Below are 20543 nucleotides of genomic sequence, written 5' to 3' on the forward strand. Positions count from 1 at the left end.
AAAAGTTTTAAACGAGACTTTTTGCTTAATCCCTAGAACTCCTAATTGCTGGGGCCACACCACATGTAATAGCAGGAGCTGATTTCAACAGCCTCCCTTTAGAAAAAAAAAAAAAAAGACAAAACCCTTTGAAAAATAGGCTGGCTAGCAGAAACATGGTTAGGCTTCATCTAATTGCATTCCTCCTGTGAAAATTATAGCAGTCCTCCCTAAAAATATTAAACTTCAGCAAATATATTCACTTCAGTTTAGAATTGGCCCTGAGTGTGGATGAAATATATCCCTGTGTAATGATTAAACTGAACAAGCCACAATTATCTCTAGTAAGATTCCCTGCACTTTAGTAGAGAAGTGCTGGACTTGAAGTCTTCTCTGCTAAAGCAACCTTTTCACTTATGTTTCATGGAGCACCAGGAACCACAAGGATGGCTCAAGCTGGTTTAGAGCCCATTTTGATCAGGCATGGGTTCCCTGTGTTATTACTGTGCTCTGCTCACCTGGGGTAGAAAAGACTCAGGATGTTGACTTATTCTTCTTTTCCAAGAGCTTATAGAGCTGGGGCACTGGCAGACCCACAGCCCTCATGGTCCCCAAACTGAGTGGCCCAGAATGTTCTCCACACTGCCTGGGGATGATGCTGTCTGGGCATGGGAGCAACCCTCACCAGGAGAAGAGCTGCCTTCTTCTGCTATCCCTGCCCTTGCCTGGGTGACCACTGGGATACAGAAGCTTCTCAAAGCCTCCTGGGAGATCTACCATTTCATAAAAGGCTGCTGTTGCTTCTTGGGTCAGGTTCTCTGTTTTTCAAACCAGCTTAAATACTGGACATACACTGTCCAGTAAATACAATGCCCACTTAAATACAGTGGACAGGGGCACAAGGACTGGCACCTTCCAAACTTTCATCCTGATGCTGATCCAGGCTTTAGCCCAGGGCCCATCTCTATTTTAGGTACAGAGCTCTCTGAAATTGTCTGTGCTCAGCCAGGCTCTGAGGGGAGCTCCTCTGTGAGAGACCCATGAAGATTTCATTTTTTTTAGGCTGCCTAAAGTGTTATTGGAAAATTTTGTAAGGCAGCTCAAGTGAGTGAAAATGATTTGCTTAGGATGAATGTAGCCACCAGTGCATTACTTCACATAATCTAAACAGACTTTCAGGCACACTTCATCTATCATTCCCTGAAAGAGAGTGGCTGAGTTAATGCTCTCTGACAAATATTATGTTTCTCAGGCAGCCCTGGTGCTGTCTTCCACGTTTCCTGACCCACTTTGATTAGATATATAAACAGGAGAGTAAACAGAGTAAAACACAGGTTGGGTTTTGCTGTTGGAAATGCAAGATAAGGGCACCACAAGGGTGCACCAACACCCCAGCGCTCTCTGTGTGAGACCCCAGGCACTCTGGAGAGCGGAGATTCCTTCTCTGTGCTGTAAGATGAGTCACTTGGCTAATACCTATGATTTATAGCAACATTTTTATAGCTCCCTGGGCTCTCTGACGAAAGCAGGAGAGGGCAGGGAGTCACACCTCGTGGTGGTTCTCTGCTAGGTGAGGGGGAAAGAGCAGGGCCAAGACCCAGCGCTGAGGGAGCATCTCTCAGAGGGTGGCTGGAGAGGTCCCAGAGAGCAGCAAGGAAGGCACATGAGGCAGAGGCACCAAAGGGCTCCAAATAGCAGATTTTTAAATGCTGTCACTCCTCTGAATCTCAAATTAGCGTCAGGGCTTGGATTCGGTAACGAAGAGGGGAAGCTCCATCTCCTCCATGTCACCTTGGCTAAAAAGAGATGTGTGACTGGTGACCCCCGTGGTGCTACAACCTGGGTAGTGGGTGGTCAAGTGAGTTAAATTTGCCTTGAAAACACCCCAAGCCTTGAATGCATGTATTAATCAGCTCTGAGTGGGCCTGTAGCCACATCTCTGGGCATGGGTACAAAAAAGTAATCAGAAGAAAACTGGAGCACTTCTTTCCAAACACAAAAACCTCCCACATCCATCAAACTGAGATTTTCCTCTTAAGTCAGTCCTCACTGCTTGCTTTCCCAGAAAGGAGAGCACCAGAGAAACTTGGAAGTCAGCAAACAATGTACAAGACACACATCTTTACTATATTGCTAATCCAAAGGGTTCAGAGGTTAACTGAGGGCTGGCAGGAAGAACAAAACAGAGATTTCTCTCTCTGGTTTCCTTGATACAATCATGCTTGATACCACTGGCTGGAGGACCAAAGGCTTAAGATGGTGCTCTGGGGAGCAGGGCAGTGGTGGTTGAGTTTTTATCTCCAGGGGTCCCAGGCACAGTCACCCATGCTGATGGACAACTTGGGAGCACCCAGAAAAGCCTGCAGCTAGAGCTGGGTCAGCCTGTCATCCCTCACTACAATGTGGTGTGAGTTTTAAAAACATATTTCAAGGGCCAGATCAAGACAGCAGATTAAAAATCTCAATCTAAAATAAAAAATCATGAAGCTGATGGTTAAAAACTTAAAAAATAAGGCCATGGTATATTTAATATACCTATTATTATTATTATTACTGTTATTATTATTATTACTATAAGTTCAGGGCTTGCCTTCTGTTTTTTGGGGCTTTTTCCACAAAACCCTCAACTTTCAGAGTTGAAGTGAATTAAACTTAATGATTATCCCCTTCTGACTTTAAACAAGTGAAAAATTAGGATATTTTCACAATTCTTCAATTTTTAAAAATGCTGATTTTCTTGTGAGCGATTTGTGTTTCATAGGATCATGGGAAGGTTTGGGTTGGAAGAGATCTTAAAGATCCTCTAGTTCCAACCCCCCTGCATGGGCAGGGACACCTCCCACCAGACCAGGTGGCTCAAGGCCCCATCCAACCTGGCCTTGAACACTTCCAGGGAGGGGGCAGCCCCAACTTCCTTGGGCAACCTGTGCCAGTGTATCACCACCCTCAAATTAAAGAATTTCTTCTTAATGTCTAACCTAAAGCTCACCTCCTCAAGTCTGAAACCATTTCCCCTTGTCCTCTCCCTACACACCTGTGTGAAAAGCCCTGCCCCAGCTTTCTTGTAGTCCCCCATCAGATACTGGAAGGTTGCTCTGAGGTCACCTTGGAGCCTCCTCTTCTCCAGGCTGAACAACCCCAACTTCTTTACCCTGGCTTCATAGGAGAGGTGCTCCAGCCCTCTGATCATTTTAGTGGCTCTTGTCTGGACAGGTTCCAGGAGCTCCATGTGCTTCTTATGCTGGGAACTCCAGAACTGGACACAGTTTGACACCATTTGATAAATCAGTGTTTTCTGATGAAAATACTTTCTGTAAAAAAATTTTATAAAATAATCCAATGAGTATGTGCTTGACTTGTATCAACCCATTAAAGCAGTGGCCTCATGAAGATGCCATGAAACAGTTTCTACAAGCCCTCTCAGCATCCTGGGTACTGTACAAATGGAAAGCTGTATTTTTTTTAAGTCTCACTGGAACAGGTTGCCCAGGGAAGTTGTGGATGCCCCATCCCTGGAAGTGTTCAAGGCCAGGTTGGATGGGGCTCAAAGCAACCTGATCTAGTGGGAGGTGTCCCTGCTGATGGCAGGGGGCTTGAAATGAGATGATCTTTAAGGTCTCTTCCCACCCAAACCATTCTATGATTCTGTGATGGTTTTATTTTTTATTTATGAAAAAACCCCAACAAGAACAGAAGAATGGTGATTGCTATCTAAAAGTCTCTTTGAGGCTGATAGTTGGTATAATTAAGCATACAACACATGTATCTTAGTTAATTGAAACCAGATTTTTGTTTCTTTCAGTGAGAAAGGAAGAGTCCATTTCTGCTGTCCTCTCTATCAAGATGGGGAGAAGAGCATCCAGAGCCACTCGTGTTGCCTTACATGGATTGTAGTAGGGGATCTTTAGTTGTATTTGGTAAAAAATGAAGAGAGCAAATTTTTCTAAGGAGAAAAGGTGAAAAATAGTGAACAAAAGGACTACCATTGCTAGGGAATTACAACCAGCCACGGTTGCGATCAACAGCAACAGAATCATGGTGGTTTTATCTCCCTCTAGAGACCCCCACACCACAGCAGTGTGGGTGAGGGGGATGGGCATGGAGAGCTGAGGTTTTGCTTAGTCGGGCACCACCTCAGCAGCCAAAATCTGTGGTTAGGATAAATTTACCTATGAGAGGGTAATTTATGAAGGGTCAGTTCCTGCAGTTAGCAAAGACCTTACAGCATCCCAGGGCTGATGCAGCAGGGGTGGGAGAAGGACTGGCAGTCCTGCCAATGTTCCTGGGCAGTAACTCAGCCCTGCGGGCTGCTGGCTGCTTACCCTGCCCTGCTGTGCCTGCAGAAGGGGTCAATCCTCTCCCCTGGAGCTTTCTGTAACCTTCTGGGGGTGAACACTGACATCTGAAGCTCCCTGGGAGCACAGTGAGGAGTCTCTGTGCTGAGTGTCACTCATCTGTGTCAGGGCCAGGGACCTTTCAGCAGCCTTGAGCCCTGGCCAGGGGCAAAATAGCAGAGAAAGAAATGAAGACAGTTCTCAGTTTGTATGGATAGTTGAATTAATTTAAGAGTTATGAAAAAACAGGCTACTGTTATCTGTCCTTCTGTCCTTCTCAATCAGGACTTGCTTCCCTTTAGCCTATCCATTGTACTGAATATGTCCAAATCATCTCCAAACTCCTAGAAGCTGACTTCAAGCTCTCTGAAGTCTAAATAGATCTTTCCTTTGCTTTCAGTGGTCCACGGTACGGACTTGCTGTCATGGTTGTTATAATGCTGTTGCTTTTATGCAGTTATTAATTAGCAAAAGAGCAAAAATATGTGGAGAGGATGAGGAGTCGCTGGCAGCTTTGAGGACAGCTACACCATCCCTCTGCTACCATGGCTGCAAGCTGTGCTGGAAGTGCTGTGACACTAGAGAAAGGTCATACACAAAACTCTGCAACTCTGAAAGCCTCTCACACAGTGCCATGTGGCTTTGATTTGGGAAAGACCACACACAGCAGCTGTGCCACCTGCTACACATTTCTTGCCAGTCACTGCTTTGCTGTGTTGGTTCTGGTGTAGAGGGTGATCTTGAAAAGTCTTCCTCTGTTTGATAACAGCAGTAATACAAATTCTTCTCCTTATGAACATGCTGAAGGGGTGTTGCAGGAAGACCACATGCCCCTGAACGAGCAAAATCCAAAAGTTTTGTTTCTGCAGCAGGTTAGAAGTTTCCCAGCAGATTAGGGCAACCACTTCGGCCAACACTGCTTTTGGAGTTTATTTTCATCCTGGAATATCTAACCTGTGCTTACAGCATCTCTTGTTTGATTTTCCTGGATGCTGCCCTGTTGAGCACATGCTGTGAGCAGACCCAGTGTCATGGTTTAACACTGGCCCAGCAATTAAACCGAGTAACAGATGCTGTCTATTAATCTCCCTCCCTGATAAAGAAAGGAGAGAGAATAAGGGAGAGAGACTGGTGGGTTGGAAACTAAACTACACAGCTTTAATGAAACAGTAATGATAAATAGGAAAAAATACTAAAAATATATACAAATATACAGGAAAATTGATACCACGTTCCTCTCCCCTTCCCCCCAATAGCTCTCACATCACCACCGAGGCTGCAGGGCAGCCCTGGGAAAGTCCAGGCTGGACTCCTGGAGTCAGCAGCAGTCAGGAGCTGGAGGCAGGAACACACAGATTCAGGATGGCATGGACCAGGACCACAGGCAGGAGAACGGATGGAATCCTCCCAGGATGCTGAAGCAAACAGGGACAGGTGAAGAAGGGGAAGCAGGAAGGGAAGGAAGGGGTTTGACCCTCAAATTTATACTGAGTATGACATGTATGGGATGGAATACTCTGTTTGGTCAATTCTGGCATTTATCTTGTCCAGCCCTCCCCAGAGGAGGGTTCAGGTCTGACCTCTTTATTCCCTCTGGAGGGCAAAATGTTCCTCAGAACTGAGCAGTGTCCTTGGCTCTGCAGACCATCCTCTGGCTGTAACTATAAACAGCAAGTGTTATCAGTCCCAGAAGCAGACACTGACTGAGAAACTTGCTGCTAATTTCAACAAGTACAACTACTTACAAGAGACTTAGCTAAAGCAAAAGTATAAGACAGAAAACCACCTTTATCCTGGCCCAAACCAGGACACCCAGGGATCTCCAGAGGTCCTGCCTGTGGCATTCGTTGTGCTTCCCAGCCTGGGGTCTGTTCCTGCTGGGTGTCTTGCTCGCTGCTGGTGAACACCATGGAAGTGCCCAGGGAAAGCAGCAGTGTCCGAGTGCCACCCTGGGAATAGCTTGTGCTGTGTTACTGCTGGCAAAAATGGAGCAAACCTCCCAGCTGCCCACAGAGGGAGCCCGACGAGCTGAAATTATGGATACCAGGGCCTTAATATAAAGTGGATGCCACTAATGCCAACACTAATGCTGCCATAACCAGGATCACTTTATCTTGCAGATAGAAACTGATTTTGCTGATAAAAACTAAGAAAGAAGAGCTGTGCTATCACATAGGTACTGGCACTGAAGAGAAACTTGCTGTTATTTTGAGCAGCAAGAGGCCATAAACTCTTCTCATGCTCTGAGAGAGGGACAGGTTTGGTACTCCTTCATCTAAGGATGTGCTCTGTGTGTGTTTAACACAGGGAAAAACACCACTGGTGGTTCTCCTCAGGATGTGTTCAGGCATCTCACATATGTCCTGAAAACTGGCATAATTTGCTGGAAGATTTGCATGAATCTCTCAGGAATTTCCAAAGTTTCTCTGAGGCTGGGAATGCCATACCTGAACTAAGGTGCAACACCCCACCTCAGGCAGGTGGCAGGATTGTCACCCGCAGCCAGCAGGCACTTCAAGCATTTCTAAACTCCAAGGAAAAGTGAAGGCTGAATGTGGAGGGAAAGTAGGGAAGACTCACTGCAAAAAAGCCCCATATAAGTGAGCCAGAAATGCAGTGTCTGAACTAAATTATCCTCAGGTTATTTCATTCCACTTGAACAAAACAGCAGAACAACGCATCCCATGCCTTGGAGGTGCAGGAGAACCACTGGACCTGGAGAGCATTGGAGAGGGCTGGGAGCAGGTTGCCTGGGCTGGCTGAGGGCTCAGTGTGACTGAACAAGAATTTCCACCTGCAGGTGAGGATCCTGAAGAAAACATCACCTCAGAGACACTGAGAACTCATGGAAACCACGGCTGGGGTCAGGATAAGCAGGAGTATTCATTCCCCCTTTTTATCTGCTGTTGTCCAGTGCAGCACTGTTTAAATACACACATTAGGGTAGAACAGGGCTTGGGGTGACACAAAAGGATTTTGGGTGCTGAATCGAAGAACAGCCCTGCTTTAATTTTGCTTTAGTCTCAAAGAAGCATTTTGCATTTTGTGACCCTAGCTATTTAGATATATTATAAAATAAACCAAATATCCAAACTGAAGTGGGGTTTATTTTTATTTTCTACAGCACGTCCTTTTCCTATATCTAGATGTTTTAACTATTTTTACAGATTAAGATGAATGAAATCCACCTAGAAATGTATTATTACTTGATTTATGATTTAAGAATAAGTTCTTTACCAATCATTTGGTCTTTATTTAAAGGATATTTTGTAAAGTAAGATTGTAGACACTAAAAACAGACTTTCACATCATAAAATATGCATGCTAGAGCTAGGATTCTATTGTTTAGAGCCATTAATACATGTTTTATGAGTTCCTCAAGAATAATTTGCACATGGTTGTGCTTATTCAGATAAGTGGACAATGCTTTTACGACTGTTGGAAAACAAAGAACCCTGGCGACTCACAGTCCCTGCTGTGGTCTGTTGGTTCCATCCTTAATCCCCTCAGCACTCATTGCCTTTTCTTTCACTAAGAAAGTTGAACTTAAGAAGCTTTACAGCACTGAAAACATTGCTGTCCTAAATCCAGAAACTACAAGTGTCCCCAAAGCCACCTGCACTATAGCACTGTTCACAGTCTCCCCTCCTTTTATCTTTGGCCATAATTCCCTACAGCCCCCAGGTTGGGTCAGATTTGTTTTCCTCACCTTGCACTCACTGCTCCATACTGCTTTTTCTTATCCTCTTTGTACATGTCCCGTTGGAAAAAACTGGGGTTCTATATGGGAAGACCTCTCAGCTTCCCAGCTTTTATCTAAAATAAAATTGATTTAAAAATTCATTCATATATAAAGCTGTTACTAACAGATAGCTTGCTCTCAGGACAACATAATGAATGTGGCAGTGACTTTGCTGAGTACTCTACCCAAGCTGAGAACATGAATTCAAGTCTTTTTCTTTTGAGTTTGGGTGCTTAGAGGACTTCCCAGGCTCTGCTTAACATTTTTGTTCTTGTAGCTTCACAGAGGCCTGGTGGGCACTGAAGGCAGCTGGAAGGGGCAGCAGAAGCAGAAGGGGAAGAGACTTAGCACAGGGCAGAGCTCAGAGCAAGGAGTGCTTCTGAGGGAGCAGTGTGTAATGGAAAATGTGTCTGGAAGCTGATTGATGCTAATGCAAAGCGGTTCCTCTGGTTCTCAAATACTCAATTTTACACAAACTGTTACAGCCTATGAAAGTGCAGCTGTCCCTTGCCTTGAGAATCCCTTCCCCTCATTACAGTGAAGCCACCACACTTCAATTCTCCATGCACAGATGTGGACGCAGCCTTCAAGCTGAATTGAGGCAGACCAAATCCTTTCAAATATGCATGCTCTACTCCTAAAAACCATCATCCATCAGTGCTGGTGGTAGCTCTTAGCCATGATTACTTTCAAGCATTTAATGCAACTGTAATTACCCCACAGGCTCAGAAAATATGCCAATAAATGTTAAAATTTGAATCCACAGGAAGTGAGTCAGCTCGAGTGATAAATAATCACTCTGAAGTCCATTATGAATCTCTAGCACAACACCACTTCCATGCTGCTGAATCATTCCCGTGGACATTGCCAGCTCCAGGGATTTTCATCAGGACTGAGTTGAGAAGCATGCTTTCTGTTTTTAAAAGTTTGAATGATCTTAAGTGTCCCTGTTCTCAATCTCAGAAAGCTAAATTCTGCTGAAGCTGACATCCCTGTGAGCACCAGTAGTGTATTCAGACTGGGACAGTGGCATTTTGGAGCTTTCTGTCCTTTTTTGTGTGATCACACAAATGTCAGTGTGATCTGACACTCCCAGTTTCTCACACTTCATTTTCTTCCAAGTTACTGGCTTATTTGAACTTGCTGTTTTTCTAAATCCCCAGTTTCTTGCTGCTGATTGGTTTTTAGACTGCAGTCACTCCTCTGAATGAATAAAGATTAGCAATAATATTAGTAATTTCTGAAATGGCAGCTTTAAACTTTGCTCAGCTTTCTAAACTGTGATTCCCAGTCATGAAATGACATCAAATGCAGTGCTTCTCATCACTTGCATTATTTCCCATCTTGACTACTAAACTAGGTTGCTGGGATTTCCTGAGCTACTTCAGTGTCTGAACCACCTTCTCTCATGATTATTACAACACTGGTTTTGCTGCATTTCTATATGGAAGCCAAACACATTTACCTAACAGTTTCAGACACCCCTAAGTGGCTTGTGCACAGATCAACCCTGAAACTAGAAGTACTGAATAGAGATGCCTGGCCTCACATGGAGCTCTCTTGTACTTCACATGCCAGTGAGGATTTACTCTTTGGCACCACTTGGGATCTTGGTACTGCTCAGAAAATACTGCTTTTAAGCAGTACTCTTACTTTTGGTATCAGAGATTTTCTTCTTTCCTGTGCCATCCTTCTCAACCATTCCTGTAGGAAAGCTCAAAAAACCTCTCCTGCTGTCTGCAGCTCCAGGGTGGGGTTTGCTACACTCCTGTTCTTTCTTCATTCATTGAAGAATTCTTCATTCATTCTTCTTTCTTTCTTTCTTCAGTCAACATAGGCCTAATTACTGCCCACAGAATAATCTATGCACTGGTATCTTACAACCAATGCATACTACATTGCAGCCTAATGATTCCTTGTGCTGACAGGGACGGGTAAAAGGCATTAACCTGAAGGAAAATCTGGCTCTGGTTTCTTATCTTGGGTCCTCCAGCATGGATTAAGGATGCTTTTCTCACTTCCTTTTCTTTCCATAACTAAATCACAGTCTCATGATTTAGACAGAAAGTCAAATAAATACTTCAGTGCTGTAATGGTAGCTAATTAGAAAATACATTCTGTCTTTCCATATAAAAGCTGTTGAATAAAACACTTTTTTTTGGTTTACATGTTAATTGGCATACATGTAGTTTAACAGTTTGCTGTCCACTGTGATTTTTTTATCTGCTGAGAACTGCTTCTTCATGAAGCTTTAAAGCCAGGCTCTAACCCTGCATACTTACCACCAAGTGCAGGAAACGTCTTATTTAAGCTTCTATCTTTTCTATCCAGGAATGGTTCATTTTGGTTCAGCACAGAACCAAGAGAGTCCTGCTCTGCAGGCACTCTCCATACCCCACCCACCAGAAACTTTTCTGCCACCCTTATTTTGCATAGTCCTATTGTCACCAGAGTGGACATGACCATTTCTCTGCCAATCATAGAATCATAGAATTGGCTGGGTTGGAAGGGACCTCAGAGATCATCAAGTCCAACCCTTGATCCACTACCGCTGCAGTTCCCAGCCCATGGCACTGAGTGCCACATCCAGTCTCTTTTTAAATATCTCCAGGGATGGAGAATCCACCACTTCCCTGGGCAGCCCATTCCAATGCCTGATCACCCTCTCAGTAAAGAAATTCTTTCTAATGTCCAACCTAAACCTCCCCTGGCACAACTTGAGACCATGCCCTCTTGTCTTGCTGAGAGTTGCCTGGGAAAAGAGACCAACCCCCCCCTGGCTACACCCTCCTTTCAGGGAGTTGTAGAGAGTGATGAGGTCTCCTCTGAGCCTCCTCTTCTCCAGGCTGAACAGCCCCAGTTCCCCCAGCCTCTCCTCATAGGATCTGTGCTCGAGTCCCTTCACCAGCCTAGTTGCCCTCCTTTGGACCTGCTCCAGGACCTCGATATCCTTCCTGAACTGAGGGGCCCAATCTACCTCAATGGCCTTGGGAGCCTGAGAATGCAGTCCACACACAGGAGCAGCTACCTAAAACAGTGCATCATAAATCCTAATGTCTATTCACCTACCTATTTGCCTGCAAACTACGCAGTAAATGATTCTTTAGTAATTTTCCCTTAAATTAAGAGATGAAAACGTTACAGGTCAACTTTAATAAAAATAAAACTTTTACATTACAAAAAGGTGAATAACTTAGTTAATTCTATGGAAATGCTTACTCTTAGAAATAGCATTACAACACACCATGGAGCTTGTCAAAAAGTATTTCTATAAGCAAAGTCCCTTCTGCATGCCCTGATGTGTGTTGGCTTCCTAATAATGTGCCAAGAGATCCATACTGCATGTCCAAACTGTCTAGTCACTGATTTGTGGAAGAGCTGTTGCTAAGGATTTTATCAGACTGTGAAGCTACTACAGTTAAATCACAGAAAATAAAACAAAACCAAACCACTTAATTATCTGGAAATTTCCTAACATCCATTACGAAATGGTCCTCCATGCAGGCAAACTACGCAATGGTGTTAGGGTCAGCTTTGGAACATCTCAAAAATTGTAAATTAAATTTCTGTCCTAAGAGGCTGCTGTGTATGCAGGTCTCAGAGTTCTGTTTAAAGAGGCTTGAAAAGCTTAAACATTAAAACTATAAAGACTACTTTGCTTCTGTTGTAACCCTACTGCTGTTCCTCTTCACCTAAAACATTTAAGTCCAATTACTTATTAAAAAATGTTATCACTCACTGCCATCTAGTGTTGATGGTACAGATTGTCATTAGCTGAGAATTTTCTGGCCCGAAGAACTAAAAAACGTACATTTTTCAAGTTTGTCATTATCCTGGGAACCCGTTCCCACGGACAGAGGGAGCTGCAGATGCACAGTAAATCCAAAGAGCTCATTCATAGGAACAGATTTCAGTTAAGAGGCCACAATGAAACTTCAATGAGTACAGTTACATTCAACTTTACTCTCTTGGTTCTTAACCTGCTTATTGCTTCTCTCTATTTTTGATACCAGGTCTCTGAGGCACCCAGGAGTACATTTATGGACACAGCAGTGCAGATGTCCACCCCCTAACTCCTCAGCCCCACCCCAGTTTTCTGTATGAATGGAGTAGCCAGGTGATTATTTTCTGCCTTGGCCTGCATCTTAACTAAACTACTCCAGTCACACTTAAATGCAAAATGCCCACGCAGAGACTGGGAGTTAAATCCAGAATAGAAATTCACTTTTAACAACAAACATCTTCAGTTTCAACTGTCCTGGATTTATGCCACAGGTTTCAATTAATCTTGCTAACGAAGAAAATGCCTCCCAAGTCTATACAGATGCCACCCACCATTTGATATCAGGCAGCTGTTCACCTTACTAAGTATAATAGAACAGGCAAAAAGCAGTGCTGACCTCCTCATTTCTCTATTTACCAAGCAGGGACTTTAACTCTGAAAGCTGGGATAAAGCAGTTGAGTGGGAAAGCATTTTCCCTATCAAAGAGCCTGTCATCCATGGTAGTTTTAAGATACCAGTCTCACTGATTTACAGTGCATCTTCCTCTGCTTTATTAAGATTTGACAAGTTCTGCACAGTGTGAATTACCTTCTGGTGGGTAGCTCTAAAATAAAAAGAAGTCCTAATTGGTTCTTTACATGAAGAAATAACATATATTGAGTTCTTAAAGAAAATGCCTGAATTCAAAAGCAGACCACATAGTGTTAAAACCACATAGAGTCATAATTAGTTTATTAGCACTGGTTTTGAAACAAATATTACTCAGTTACTTAAACACAGTTTAATTCATGTTCATTTCCATATTAGGTACATTACTGTATATTACATAATGCACTGAATATCCAGTCAATAAGTAATAAAATGAAAGTGCAGCTTGAAGTAGCAAGGTCAGTTTTTAGGTTTACAGGAAGGGAAAAACCACATTAGCAGTATAAGGACAGCAAGTTATAAATGACTAATATCTAACAGGTTATTTTACTGTTGTTATGAGCATGCTAGTACAAATGATCTCTTTGAGAATTGCATATAGTTATCTACAAAATAAAACTGTCCTTCCCTTACATTACATTTTCATGACCTTTTAATTTCTTACCTTTCAGGCCTGATCCTGCAGTCCTTACTCAGCAAAACCTCCAATGCAATCTGTCAGGTTAGCTTCTTACTTTTCCTTTGAGCTACATGAAGCCCATTGGCTCTCTCAAAACATCTGAATACTCAATGTCTAGAGCCTGAAGTTCTAAAAATTTGGAAATTCTAAAAATGGTCATAATAGAAAAGAATGTAATTAGGAGCATTAGGGCCAAATTCAGAAACAGATCCAGAGAGAAGAACTGAGGAACTGTCAGGACAGCAAGGTTGGCATATGGTGAGTGAGGCACTTTCCTGATCCAGATCAAGGTGGGGGATGCAGACATCTCCAGCTACCTTAAACACTGTTTAGAGCACCTGCATCCTTTTCTCAGATCTGACCTTTTTTATACTTGAATACATGATGTGTCACATTAACATTATGCACAGACAGTAAGAGAAGTGACCCTAAAGTAAAACAAAATGAAAATGCAACATGATATCATAGCCTTGTCTAGAATAAGACATTGTTCTTTTCTGTGCTTGGGTTAGGCACGTTTGTTTTAACAGCTTTTAACACCGTATCCCATTTACTATTCTTGTGCTCTAACTGCCTTTTTCTAAACTTGTGCTGAAATAAATCATTGCTGTCTTCATCCTCAGCCTCTGACACTATCTCCATTTTTTGGATAATCAGTTTAATGAGATCGTGCTGCTTTTCCAACAGAGTTGATATATCTTTGAGCCTAAAAAAAAAAAAAAAAAAAAGAAAAAAGAAAAAATATGCATGCAATAGGCTTTGTAATTTGGTTTCAAGGGACATTTTAGTCATTAAAATCTGTAAATCCTCAGCTTCTGCTCTAAAACCTTCACCCTTCTGCTAACAAAGATGTAGAGGAAAGTAGAGGAAAAAAAATAAAAGGGTATGTTCTATGCTGGTTACTAATATATTGAAGTAGTATGGATTTGAAGAAAGACTTTTTAAATTCAATGGTTTGCAAGCATCTGTAGAGTGCATTTCTCACCCCTTCAACTCTTGCTGAATCCTTCATTCAAAAAAACCCAACTTAATCAGAATGTGTACAGGGAGACAAAAATTTACTAGATTGAAATAAAGGAGAGTGGAAAACAAAAAGAGAGAGAGAAAAAGATAGCAGGAGAAAGTGAGACAGAGTGAGAAAGTACAGTTTTTCCTATTTGTAAATTCAGAAAAGATTTTTCTGAAACCATTCTTATGGATATAGTGGTAAGATGAGTTAAAAAAAAAAAAAGTAAGTATAGTAAGTAAAATAAGGCTTTGGGAAACTGCTGATTTGTTCATAGGAGAACCTAATCCACTAGGAGAACATTCCACATAGGAGAACACTATTCCAGGTAATAATCTGAAGTAGATTTACCATTGGATCAGTGGAAAGTCAAATAGAGATTGTGTGTATTTGCAAACCAACTGAAATTATTTCAATTGTGAGTTTAAAATAATTCTTGAAAACCTGTAATTCTGAGATGAAAAAGTGCCTTCCCCATCACTTTATTCTATATTTATGAGCAAAACCACCTGTACTCTTTTTCTGCCACAGAATAAAAATATTTCTCTACCACAGAAGAATTTTGAAGGTAATTCCATTACAGAATACTCAAATATTAATATTACTGCAATATTAATATTACTGTAATACTAAGTTACCATAGTTACCATATTTACTTAAGGACGATAGATACACTGAATTTTACTTTTTAGGTATAGTATAGAACTTTAAAATACTATTTAAACAACAAAAAAAAAGGATTATATTTGTAATGTTGTTTCTACTTACTTTTACAGCAGTAAATTAATACAACAAATACCTGTATTTCTGCTTCAGAACTTCTAGTTCTAATGATGTATCAGCGCTCTGAGCATCTGTGGTAGAGTCATCACACCCAAAGCAATACTGGAACACACTCTAAACAAAGCATGGAACCAAACAGAACTCAGATATTATAGTCTGACAATAGGCTAAAAATCCTAAATAAGTGAATGGCATCAGTCTCTACACAGTCTCTACACAGTGTTAAAGGTGAAAAGAGTTTATGTTATAGAGCTATCTTTTGTTTTGCAAAATCTGTTTAACCAGAAGTTTCAGCCTAACAATGACAGCTGAAATGAAAAGGAAACAAATAAAAGAAATGCAAAGAGTGTAATTCTGTCTTCTGTCTGAATAACTTTTGTAGCTTGTCTGGACTAATAAAGTCACAGGTCACTGAGAACTCAGACACTAATTATGCACTCCAACAGACTTATCATTTACACTGAAGATAATCAAGGCATAATCACGATTCCACAAGTGTCAGTTAATGACTGAGTCTTCTTAATGCAATGTTCCTAGCAATCTGTGTACAAACTTAGTCAACCACATCACATTTCAGTATGAATTCTTTAGTCAAGATTCACCATCTTACCATAAATCCACAGTATCTTGGCCTGTTGGGATAGACAGTGATTGATTCCTGGTCCACCCGACTTAAGAACCAAAATGGCAGCTTCTTCTCCAAGTTGGTGTGAAGATTTACCTAAATGTGGTTTTGTATGTAGAGTAAGATATATTCCCTTAAGATAAGGACACATACTGATGTGAAAATAAGCATCATGTTATTATATTCAAATCACTATTACTAGAGGATATCTACACTGAAAAGAATTGCATATTTGAGGTCCAGTCCAGACACTTGAAATCATCCAGTCACAGCAGCAGTAAGTATCATAGCAGAATTAAGTATTCCACATAGATGTGCACTCTTATAACTAAAATGTTTCCAATAATGAGTTAGTTCTTATGTAATGGATTAGATAGCTCCTTAGTACCCTGTGGGCTGCAGTGTAGAATTACAGAGCAGAAACACCTATTCAAAGGACAGAATATCTATCACAGCCATGGGTTGTGAAAGCAAATAGCAATGTGAAAGTGATCTTTCTATCTGTAATTTTGCTATAGCTTTCTACAAGGTTATGACAGAGTCAGTAGAGATAAAAGTGCTAGGGGTATGCCTATGAGAAAAGGAGTTTTCCTTTGGGTAGAAACAGGTATGTTATATATGAGTATCTTTTCAGGTGGTATTACCTTTCCATTCATTCTCAAATTACTACAGAAATATGGAACGTATGTGTCTAAAACTGGATGGACAGTATCAGTCTCCTGCAGACAACCATAATCCTCTCAAACATACAGAAGATTACATGCTTGATAAGATTTTGTAGTACTGTCAAGTTATAAGACATCAATCTTCCTGAGCATTCTGCTGGCAAAGGAACACCTAAACAGGTGAAAAGCATTAACTGATACAAGAACTGCCCTTCTCCTTTGGTGATTTTTTTCTCCAGGAAAAGAAAGATCTTGCGGGAAGAAATTTTAATTCAAAAGAGAATTCCTCAAATACAGTTGAACTAAGCAAATACAGGACACAATTTAAAGTTATATGACTTCCAGAAGTTATAACTGAGCTGTTCTTGATCTTGGGTATTCTGTCTGTGCATGTCTCCCTTCTTTATGCCCAGACACTACCTAGGCTGTGGTGTTTTTTAGACAAAGCAGTCAGCAGAGAACGTAGGGAAAGTCAATCCCTGATTCAGCTTTATGAATGGTCTGCTTCTTTCATGACACAGACTTTGAGCAGCACTTCAAGGAAGCATGTGGACAGTTTCTAAGAACTGTGAGAAGTAATCTTTTTTTGACAGATGTATACTGAACATATTTCTACTTGTGAAAGTAAAGCTCATTATACAATTCACAAGGAAAAAAAGCTTTTGAAACTGTATGCCAAATTTATCATATTTTAAAATGAAAATCTTATGAAGTTGTGCTATTTCCCTAGGCCAAGCATGTAAGCCTTAATGGCTACATTTGCAAAGGCTTCTTTGAAAACATCTGAAAGGCATATAGCTTTCAATAGCATATTGGTTACTAAACTCTTTAGATTTGAACAGAAAGAGCTAAGTGTCTTAATACATCTGAAGGTAACTAAAAAAATTTGAACTGTGATGTTAATTTCCTTAGTTATACTCAGTATTGCATAGTAACCCCTCAGTACAGAGACCATCACAAGTCTTAAATATCCTGCAATGAATTTGGCATTCTTTTGACTTCTGTGCATCTTAACCTTCTTTCCAGTGTATCAGTTCTCTCCTTAAAAGGCAGCTCTTCAATTTCAAATTCACTCAATTCTGTTTTTGAAACTCAGAATTTGCTTAACTATCTGCTCAAAATTACAAAAAGAATGCATTTGCTTAACATTTCCTTGACAGTGCCTCACATGACTGAAAATGAGATTCAGAATTGGATGTCTGTGTTTACCCAGTTGCTTTGCTGATGCTAAGCTGTTAGTTAAGGATGTAAGCAGCTAATTATGTGAATAATGTTCTAACAGCCATATCTACTACCCATAGTTGGTGCTTTTATGGTATGCTACTCACCTGCATTGCAATCCTTTTGAGTGCAGCATATTTTTGTACTTCAGCTATGTCCCCAACAGCCAAACCAATCTAAAAATACCAAGAAATATTTCAGTTTTGCTTTTCCCCAATCTGTCTTTCTTATTCACATTTAAATCCAAAATAACTATAAAATAAATCTTGTTTCGTCTCAGTTTGGAAACACGCCCCTGCTGCAAATATTTGGGAAACCAAGAAAGATTGTACACTTTTTTAATGCCATTTATGTGTCTACAGTAGGGCACTGAAGAGCTACTTCAAAAATTTGTCAAGAATAGCATCCCTTCTTTTTGATTCTTCATTACTGCTGTTAAGTTAAAAATTCTGTGTATCCCCTGATTGAATAGAATCATGGCAGCAAAAAATACATTTAAAAACCTGAGTTGTTTGATTTTCATTTCTCAGCTCATATTTTCTTAAAAGAAATATTCATGACCATGAACTGTATATTCAGGAACATGACTGAAGATGTATTATATATTTTCCTCCATTTCTCACAATTACCAGGTTTTTTGATTCTTTCTGTTCAAGGTCAGGTTCATTAGTTTTAGCAGTACCACTGACTACTGTTTTGCATGCAATGAAGATCTGGGCTTTGACTTTTTTTTTTTTTTTTTTTTTTAAATACCATTAGCACTACAGCAAGGGGGTTGAACCATTGAGACTATATCCAGCCCAGGAGGCTCAGATTTACCAAAGTACTTCTTTAAATCATTGTTCCTCAGTATTCTCTGTCAAGACCTCATAATAATACACTGCAGCTCCAATTCAAATTACATCACAGTTACAAACTAAAGACATACAAGAAAACTTTGCAAGAGGTGGCTGTGGGAAAATATACAGGACAGTAAACTGGATGCAAAACAAGCCCAAAGAACTTTTTAACACATCACTGAAAATATAAACTTATATATTAATCAGTGAATGTAATGAATATGCACTGAAGTGCTTCTGATTGCAAAAACTGATAAATGTGTGATTAACCGGTTTTGTACATTAATAAGTAGTTTACTTACTAGCAAATTCATAAGAAGGATTGGAATAAGCAAGGTAAATATAATGAGAACTGTGTAACTCAGGAATGGATATGGCAATTCACTGCTTAATAGTGGATCAAGGAATGCATCATGGTAATTAATATCTCCCAGCATCATTGCAAATGTCTTCATTACAGAAAGCAGGGGTGTGCTGTATGTTTGCTGCAAAAATAAAAAATACAAAAATGTATGAAAAAAACTTGAACTGATTAATTTTGTAAATACCTTTGAGATTCTTTAGTAAAAAATAATATTTATAATTAAAAAAAATTAAATTTGCCACTCGACTAACCTGTGAACCCAAAAGGACAAAGAAACTGAGTCCAAAGGCCAGTATCAGGAAAAAGAAAACAACAGCAATCCGAATCAAAGTCCTCAAAATTTCCCAGAACATCACAACATAGATGCCATAGTTTTCAAATCTAGGCAAGAAGTACACAGAAAAGATATGCAAAATTAAATACTGAAGTTAGGGTCCCTTACAGGTTTTTATGTAAGACAATAAGTAATCCTGATTTTCATGAGTGAAAAGTCATATTTTGCCTCTCTGAGAGACATTCTGAGAGGGTATGAACATGTAGTTTCACATTCAAAAGAAAGCAAGTGGTCTGATTTACAAAAAGCCTAAACTACAGAATCTTGTATTTTAATGCACCATGGCAATGCATCTTTAAGATACAATTTTTCATGAACAACTTCTACTCTCTCAAGAGCCACTGACAGTGCAATATTGAACCACTCTTGCACTCAGAATAATGTTAGTAAATTATATGATTTTTTGGTGTTTATGAAAGCAAATTAGCAACCAGGAAAAAAGGGAAACTGGTACCATGATCCATCTTAATGCCACATGCCTGATTCAAAAAGTTTAGTTTTTTCCTGACATAACAAACTACAGAAAACAAGCAAGCAAAAAGAAACACATTGCTCAGGGAGAGAAGAGTAGCACAGTTTTAAGATTCCTGTCTTTTCACCAAGAGTCTGTCATCTGGGAAGCCTCCCATTCTTCGTTTAAACAAAAACTACTTTTCAAAACATGATTTATCATAAGGCAGAATAAGCTACTTTTGCCCCCAAACCCAAACTTGGAATTCACATCCTCTGTCAGATTCAGGAACCAGGTGACTGTTACATGCTACAGCAGTAGCTACCAAGAAAATCCCTTCAAAGGATTTTCCTCCTGAAAAGCAAAGCTGAAAAGATCAAACTGGAAGTAAAGTAACTTGATCTTCTTCTACTCATTAGGGGCTTATTAGGCAAAACTCCCCTAAAGTCAATGGAGCTAAAGGTTGCTACAAGGATAGACAACCCGAATGAGTCAGAAAAAAAAAATATGTGTAGAGTTCTACTGCTACACAAATGAAAAAAATTCAGGCCAGGGAAGTATTTCATCTAGTAGAAGAAGGAAGGCTGGGCAATCATGAGTTTACTTTTTACTTTTTAGGTTCAGCTCCCATTTTGCCCACAGCAGAGGGGAGAGGACATGCTCATTCATCATCTGAGGTCAGGCACACATAGAACAAGGTTTGCCAGCAGAGGCAGTACCATAAAAATAATCTGTCCTTATGACATTAACTCTGTTTACAAATGTTGCCTTTAAACTTCCTAAGTACAGTAAAATGATCCTGGAAGTAATCAGCAAATGCTGTGTTTGTCTGTTTGCCAGACCTCTTGGAACTGATTAGTGGATGCATGCAATAAGCAGCAGAAGAGCACATATGCAGTGTTACTACGTATGTCATCCTTATTTTCTGATCAGCTCCAAATCAGCACTTTTTTTGCTGATAAACCATACCTCATCTTTGTTCAAGACAGTCCTGCTCAGGGACAGACACGTTTAATTTATTAGTCTCAAGTATTACATCCACACTATTTTTCCCTCCACCCAGCACTCCTGCAGTCTAAAACTCTTGG

The 20543-nt window shown here is 40.5% G+C and overlaps 1 protein-coding gene across 1 annotated transcript in view; it reads right to left on the reverse strand.

The window, feature by feature from the left end:
• Positions 1-12774: 12774 nt before the first annotated feature.
• TRPA1 (transient receptor potential cation channel subfamily A member 1) overlaps positions 12775-20543 on the reverse strand; it is a 39071-nt gene continuing 31302 nt past the window's right edge. Inside the window, exons 22-27 of the mRNA XM_071737772.1 lie at positions 18922-19051; positions 18609-18791; positions 17575-17643; positions 15567-15677; positions 14973-15070; positions 12775-13873 (exon numbers count right to left, since the gene is read on the reverse strand). Of these exons, the coding sequence (XP_071593873.1) occupies positions 13642-13873; positions 14973-15070; positions 15567-15677; positions 17575-17643; positions 18609-18791; positions 18922-19051 (823 nt within the window). The 3' untranslated portion in view covers positions 12775-13641. The remainder of the gene's footprint in view (positions 13874-14972; positions 15071-15566; positions 15678-17574; positions 17644-18608; positions 18792-18921; positions 19052-20543) is intronic.

Source organism: Heliangelus exortis, chromosome 2 (genome assembly GCF_036169615.1).
Source record: "Heliangelus exortis chromosome 2, bHelExo1.hap1, whole genome shotgun sequence".
NCBI classification, from domain to species: domain Eukaryota; kingdom Metazoa; phylum Chordata; class Aves; order Apodiformes; family Trochilidae; genus Heliangelus; species Heliangelus exortis.